The sequence below is a fragment of the Bidens hawaiensis genome, unplaced genomic scaffold (assembly GCF_021521415.1).
Source record: "Bidens hawaiensis isolate Kalapana, Puna unplaced genomic scaffold, B.hawaiensis_p1.1 tig00003362_1, whole genome shotgun sequence".
Lineage (NCBI taxonomy): Eukaryota > Viridiplantae > Streptophyta > Magnoliopsida > Asterales > Asteraceae > Bidens > Bidens hawaiensis.
The window spans coordinates 75,305-83,112 of record NW_027491186.1 but is presented as its reverse complement, the minus strand read 5'-3'; the positions used below and the strand labels follow the sequence as shown (position 1 = coordinate 83,112).

At 35.3% G+C, this 7,808-nt stretch overlaps 1 protein-coding gene across 2 annotated transcripts; it reads right to left on the bottom strand.

Moving 5' to 3' along the window:
* Window positions 1–2,107: 2,107 nt before the first annotated feature.
* Window positions 2,108–7,219, bottom strand: LOC143623300 (P-loop NTPase domain-containing protein LPA1 homolog 2-like). 2 transcript variants are annotated; one of them, XM_077094237.1, is made up of 8 exons: window positions 7,101–7,219; window positions 6,875–7,027; window positions 5,710–6,032; window positions 5,555–5,636; window positions 5,090–5,473; window positions 3,593–4,288; window positions 3,412–3,522; window positions 2,108–2,630 (listed from the first exon to the last, which is right to left on the bottom strand). In XM_077094237.1, exons 1-8 carry the CDS (start codon window positions 7,200–7,202, stop codon window positions 2,181–2,183), a joined length of 2,301 nt encoding a protein of 766 aa, XP_076950352.1. In that variant the 5' UTR covers window positions 7,203–7,219; the 3' UTR covers window positions 2,108–2,180. The 2 variants fall into 2 exon arrangements, with proteins under 2 accessions (XP_076950352.1, XP_076950353.1); XM_077094238.1 differs by having other exon boundaries at window positions 6,875–7,032; window positions 7,101–7,172.
* Between the last annotated feature and the right edge of the window lie 589 nt (window positions 7,220–7,808).

Sequence of the window (7,808 nt, the reverse complement as noted above, 5' to 3'; positions counted from 1 at the left end):
ACAGTAATGGTGGTCAGAAACATTTATAGCCTAACCAAACACCAATACATCCTAAGAAATGGTAGTCAGACATCGTCACAGCCTAACCAACATGGGCTACCGTAGTCCGTAGAGCCTATGCATTGAGCATCAGGCACCACCCTAGCCTGGGTCGAGCACTTTTTTAGCCTAACACGCTTTGTCAAGCACCGTTCTAGGCTTCTAGCCTAACAGCCATTTTTGGAGCCGTCTTGGGTAGTTGGCTGGATCTTTGGCTTGTTTAAGATAGGGAGGTGCTTTGTCAAACCGGTTGGACACCGTTGTATCCCTGTCAGCTAAGGCAAGTGTGTAGCCATCTTATTCAAATTTATGCAACAAGGTTGCCTAGCCGGTGACACATGTCATCATCAGGTTGTGCTAGCTAATATTGAAAGGGAGAAAAGTTGGGCTCACTTGGTGCCTAGAGGCGTCCAATTAAGGAACTAACGTCTCCGACTTATGTTGGGTATGTCTATATTGATTGCGCAAATTTTCAATGCCTATTTTGTAAAGCATTTAGTCAAATGTGCCTACCTATTTACGACGTTTTCTAACATTTCAAATTGTTTAAACAGTTTATCAAACGTACACATGTTGATGACCAACATGATATTTATTTATAAATATCATGTATGAAGAACATATATATATATATATATTCTTTGTAAATAAATAAATTCATATATGAATAAGAAGTTTGTTTGGCTGTAATGCATGTTTATATATGTATAATGTTTATATATAAACATGCATATGTATAATGTACGTCCAGATAGTCAGATACATCAACTTACTGATGGTAACATCAAGTTTTCTAAAGTCAATTGCACATGCATATATGTATATGCTTTTAACATGTAAGTATATATGGGTAGACATTTGCACGTGTGTATGTTTTATAATGGTCCATGCCTACAAAGCCTACAAAAATTATGTATATATGTAGACTTGATTGACAAACGAAAATCTATATAAAGTGCATGTGAATCTATTTATGCATTGGCCCATAGTCCCTACATTCCATTATTTTCATAATCAAAGACAAACAATGGTCATAGTTGGTAATAACACATTCTACCTTCTTTTAGTTGAGAAGTTCTACTATAGTTACCCGTCGACTAACTTAATAACAAAAACAACAATCATACCTAGTAAATCTCACACATAGCAAAACTATTAGTAAGGTCTAGAGAGGGTGGATGTAGACAAACCTTATCTCTATCCCGGAATATAGATGTTGCTTCCAAGGGACCTTCGGTTCCAAAAACACATAATAATAGGATAGTATATAAAGTAAAAAGTAAAATATTGGAAAAGTGTAATATGTAGTATTAACGGGGAAAAGGATGATAAGTAGATAAAATAATTATAATAAATAGCAGTATTAGTAGTAAAAATAAACAATAATAGTAGCATAAACAAATTATACCAAGTAGTTAAGGTTATGACTCTAAGACATATTTCTAAACCAAAATAATATCATCTTCCTAGAAGTCCTTAACCTTAAACATACGTTTCTAACAAGTCCTATCATCAACCATATCCTCAGAGAGATACAAATTTATCAAATCATGTCTAATTGTCCCATCCCAAGTCAATTTGGGTCTAACTCTACCCCTCTTGCCCTTTATGGTAATATGTTCTACTGATCTAAGAGGAAGACAATCCAATTTGTCTTGTTGACTAAATTAAGGTTATGTTTTAACCCGTTGACTTAATTAAATTAAGGTGACTCAAGTGAACGCATATGCAATTTAGTTTTTACCCAAATTAGCCCCCATTATTTAAACTTATGATTACCACCTCCATCACCACGTCTCATCTACACCCTTCACTCCCTCTTCCACCTAAACATCTCGAAAGCCAAAAACTAAATGTTACGTATGTTCTAATGAACGGTGACTCGTCATTAAAATTTACAACATACGGTCAATCATTCCACATTAAGAGTGCACACCAAATGTTCGATGAAAATGATATGATAAAAAGCGAAACTACTCCAATTTTTAGAAGCCAACAATTTCACATAAACCACAACACCCCATGCAAATCATGATCAAACTACTTTCAACTTCTAAGGACTTAAGAACAAATGCCCATAATATACATAAAATAAAGGTTAAAAAAGATTGAAACCTACCCTTCAAACCACCTAAACAGGCTCAAGACTCCGCCTTTACAAAGCTCGAGGCAATGAAACCAGGCAACTCAACTCGCTCATCTTTCCCAGAGGCTGAAATGCTGAACGACCGCCCTCTGACTCGGAGGCTTCCAGAAGATGGCAATCTTTTTGAGTTAACCATTAGTGAATCCATTACTGGTTCATCTTTCCCAGATGCTGAAATACTTTGGGACCGCCCTCTAACAGGTAATCTTTTTGAGTTAACCACTGACGCTGTCTTGCGTTTGGTTCTCATAAAACGGTCCAGATTCTGTTTATACTTGTCGGTATGAGTGCTTGTTAGTGCATCAAGTTGGTTGTTACCAGATATGTTGGATTCTGATTCTAATTCCACATCAGTAAAGTAACCATTTTCTTGAATATCTTGCATGGCAAGATCATCATATTCCTCATCCGATTTCGTTGATTCCTCGTCAACTGATCCTTCCATCTGCATACAAATAAAAAAATTATTACTAGGCTTGTAAACAAACCGATCGAACACGACAATTAGATGAATGAGGGGGGTTTCTTGTCTGTGTTCGTTCGTTAAAAAAATGCATATGTACATGTTCATCGGTTAACAGTATATATGAATGGTTCATGATCGTAAATGAAACAATATAGCTGAAAATAGATGAACAAATACAAACAAACATAACTGCACATCTCAACTAAAGCTAATTAAAAGTAAACGTGAGAATCAATCTGTTGAGCCTAAAAAGTTAATAAAACTAGACTAAACTGTAATTGAAGTAAAAAATAAAATATATAAACGAACTTAACGTAAACTAATGAACATAAATTAATGTAACTAAAAGAACACAAACAATAGAACATAAGCGAATTAAATGAGCAAACGAGACATGTGTTCGTCTTTGTTCGTTTAACTAAATAAACAAACATTGTTCGTGTTCATTCATTTATTAAATAAATAAATGAACATAAACAAACTTCCTACTGAACAGTTCACAAACAGTTCACTGAACATTTGGCTTGTTTGCATGCCTAATTATTACAACAATCAGACATTTGGTTAGCTGGAATATAATGAATTGAATTCTGATTCCATTTTTAGCATGTTGGTTCATAGAGTAAGTTATAATTGGAATGTGAATCCAAATCAATTAGAAAGATTCCAATTCCGTAAAAAAAATATTATGTAAACCAAACGCCCCCCTAAATCTTTAGATAAGAAACTGAGATTAATAAACTGAAATTCAACTACTAACCTCTTCATGCATATGTTCTTTAGCATCATCACTAAGATCCTCATCACTATCATCCTCACGCGAATCATCCACCTCTTCATCACTACCATATGCCGACATCTCTTCTTTCAACTAAAAGTTCACAACTTTATTAACTATAATCTTTGAAACAAATTAAACGCTTATGATAAGAATAATATACCTCTTTAGCATGTCCTTCAGAGAGCTTAGGTGAACTACAACACGAAGAATAATATTTACTGCCATTATCAGTAAGCTCACCTCTCGACTCATCAACACTACTCGCATGACTCGTGCACCCAACATCAGTTGGCCAAGCACTAATTCCAAAATTACCAAATTGCAAGTTAACCGATTCAGATTTCCCGATTCGTAACGGTTCATACATAGGCACACCTAACCCATCTTCAGCAGACCATGCTTTAGCAACTGAACCATCATTGTTCAAAAGAGCCATTAAGTGTCGTGTAGAGCCTTGTCTCTGAATTAACTGAAGCATCCCTTTTGATCCCAGTGAATTGGCCGCACATTGGTTTCTATATTCTTCATAGACTACAGGAACTGTGTTGGTGATTGGGTCGTAAAGATGTTCGCCAGCTTCGCGTCTTCTTAAGCAGCTGAAAACCGTCGCATGTATTGCAGCAACGCTTTTGTCGACGTTCGTGTTGTTTATTTTTGGGACTAGATGTTTGTCGGCTCGGTTGCATAGGTATTCTTGAATGGTTCTAATGTTTCTAATGTACTTCACGTATTTGTTTTTGGCGGGGTCAAGAGTCATGTATTTTGCACGAACTGCGAATCGTTCCATGTGTTTGTCTTCATTTGTTATGTATATCATGAATGGTATGATTGATGGATGTTTCTTCATTAACCCCATCTGCATATTATATAAAATATCACATCAGGTCTTTACTAAAGCCGACATTTCCAAGATAGAAACCAGAAGCATTCAATTTCGTTTGCGTCTGTTCGTTATATAAACCAACAAACATGAACACAACTTTTTGTTCATGTATATTCATTCATTTATATCCAGGTTCATATACAATCGCTTGTCTATTTATATTCCGTTTATCAAATCCATATATTTTAAAATCATTATAATTTTCGTATTTCGAACCCTTTGTTAGCTTCTAAAATGTTGGTTGTAAGGATAATGGTGTTTTAGACTTTAATTTTGATATTCACGTTTAATTTTGTTTGGCGTACATTCATGTCCGTGGACCGTTCGTCTCGAGGTACTAAAGAACAAGCATAAACGAACAAACACCAACAAGAAAATTTGTTCATTAAAGTGTTCATATCCGCTCGTTTGTTCAGGTAAAGTTAAGCGAACGACGATGAACAAGCTCCTTTCGTGTTTGTTCTGTTCCTTTACAAGCGTAATTGTAAGGGGTCAGCATGGTCCAAAACACCTTTTGTCCAAAGTTTTATAACTAAAAGGGGTAGTATCAAAATGGGTACTTTTTGATACGGGTCAAACTGGGTTGACCTGAAATTCCTTTCTTTCTTCAAAATTTTACTCTATATTAAAAAATTATGTTGTTTGATCTGGTTCCTTTCAAGGTAACTATATATTTTACCAGTTTGACTCATTAGATATAAAACATAACCCCGTCCCATTTACTAATATGTCAACATCAACCTTTAATGGAAACAAATAATTTATATTACATACCACAAAATTAAGGCTCAAATGAACACCCTCCACAACAACTAACTCTTTTCGTTCTTCCCACGCGGTTATAAGTCGATCAAGGCTATCAATAACCATCTCACTTTGTGCCTTAAATCCCTCAATGGCCATTTGTTTAGGGCTAATCAAGTCAACTGTGGTCAAACTAGAATCGGGTTGATTTGAGGAAGCATCAAATGCACCATTGACTTCTTTTTTAGCTTTTCTTTTAACCTTGGCTTCTGAAACCGCTACTGGATCTAAATGTTCGCCTGCATGGTAAGTTGAAGACCATAGAAGTGGATTTTGGTTTTCATCTACAAAACTTCTCATCATGTGGCGTATTGAATCTGTTGATATAACAGTTGTGATCCCTAACCTGCTAGCCTGCAGTTCATTAACTAATATATGTAACACAAATTCATTAATGAAAAAAGATAAATGTTTATAAAGCAAAGATTATTATACCAGCAAAGCTGATAGTGTTGATTTGCCACATCCACTGGTCCCGCAGAGTAACACGGTAACTGATTCTTTCCTTTCACGAATTCTGAAAAATTAAGGTAGTAATGGTTCATTAAGTACGATTACAAAGTCAAACAAATATGTGAATCTTATTGTACCTGCAGGCTAAAACAAAATCAGCTCTTTGATTGGGACCAACATATTTGTACTCAGACAGAGCATCACAAACAACATCTATGAAAATCTTCCGTTTTACGACGATTGTCGTGCGTTTCTTGTACGAATCAAAAGTTTTCCCATCCTTCTCAGGAGCCACATGATTACTTCCATTCATCTTATCAGACTGATTATTAATGTCACAAGTATTATCTTTCACAGGATGAACTTTCAAGAAATCATTTCCCCATTGAATCACACCTATATCAGCTAAATTGTCATCTAGCCCTTTCTTTCTCATGACTTCAAACACTCTTTGACTTATCTGTGGTCAAAAAGATCATAATAAAAAAAAAACCTAATTAAGTTTGGGCAAAATTAGATCACACTAAAAAAACGTAATTCAGTTAGCCAAAGGTAGATCATCTCATAAAAAAGCTAAGCAAGTTGGCCAAAATTAGATAATGTTCGGAAAAACCTAATTAAATTAGGCAAGATCATATCATCAATATTGGTGCAAAAGAGCCGAGCCGCTCACAAGCTACTCAAGATCGGATCGATAAAAGCTCAAAACAAACCTAATTCAGGAAAAATCAGATTATCATATGAGTGCAAACAAGCCAAGCCGCTTACAAGCTACTCGAGAGCAGACCGATAAAAAGCTCAAACGAGCCAATCTTTATCGAGCTTAAATAAAGCTCATTTAATAATCGAGTCTTTGGGAAGCTCGTTTAGGCTTGCCGAACCTTAACGAGCCTTGGTATTCTAAATTTTAAACTCTTTTGGACTTATGAGTATTAACTTTACACCACACAGCCGAGCTCAAGCCAAGCTTAGGCCCGTTAAGGTTTTCCGAAAATATATATAGATTATTAAAAACATAATAATAAACGAGCAGAGCTTTAGCTTAAGAAAAAACCGAGCTTTCGTAAGTGAAAACTCGGGTGGTTTACATTGATCTATTAGGGCAATAAGTCACTTTCTGAAAGAAATTTATAAGACCACCAAAAACATCACTTTCAAAAAAACATTATTATCACAATTCACAAATTCAAAACAAAATCATATCGAATCCGGACTTCACATCTCTCCCAATCATCATCAATCATCAAATTATAACATCCAATTCCACAATTAAAACAACATAACATAACATAATATAATAACCTTGAAAGCATGACGCGCTTTACATCCCATCAACTGCAAAGTACTCTGAAGCACCGGGCGAGTGTACCGAAACGAGGACTCATCGTTATTAGAATCCTCATCGTCCACCACCACTACGTACAGCAGCTTACCAATCTCCGTCATTCCGTAACCCTAACCTATTCATCACATTATATTAAATATTATTATTATTATTATATAATGTTAAAGCAATCGGATCCCTTACGTGAAACTTAGGGTTTGAAATCGGTGTTAAAATGACGTCATTGTTCCGGTTAATTGAGCAGTACACTGTTTGTTTGTTTCTCTCTCTAGAATTGTTGACCATGTCGGAGATCCATTGACGGTAGGTGGAATTGGAATGGAACTCTGGATTCAATATTATTGTTGTATTTATAGGGGGTTTCTTAAAAGTTAACATATCTTTCAATCATATAATATTATTTATATTACTTAATTCATGTGTAACTGAATTAAAAGTTTTTTTTTTTTTTTTTTGCAAATGTATTTAATATATGTTATTAATTACTATACATGCAAACGGAAGTTATTGACTTGGTTTTTGCTCATATATTTTCTTAATGCGATACCGGTTGTAGGTTGAGGTGCCATATACCGGCTTCAAAATTTAAATCGATTCGGTTGGGTTAACAAAAGTTAAAAGCGGGGTATGGTTGTTTTCGGTTTGGATTGAAACTGGTTTCTTGATTGTTTTACAATCGGTTTTTGCCAGTTTTTGGTTCGGTAGCTGGGCTGAAACAGGTTTCGTTAGAAAGAATTACAGACCGGTTCTGAATCCACGGTTCATCGGTTTCAAACTGGTTTCTACATAATTGCATTTAAACAGGTTCGGCTTTAAGGTTGGTTTGGTTAATCGGTTTTTTTTACCCACTTCTAGTTATAAGGTTGCGTGTTGTTACGAGATAACTAAGAA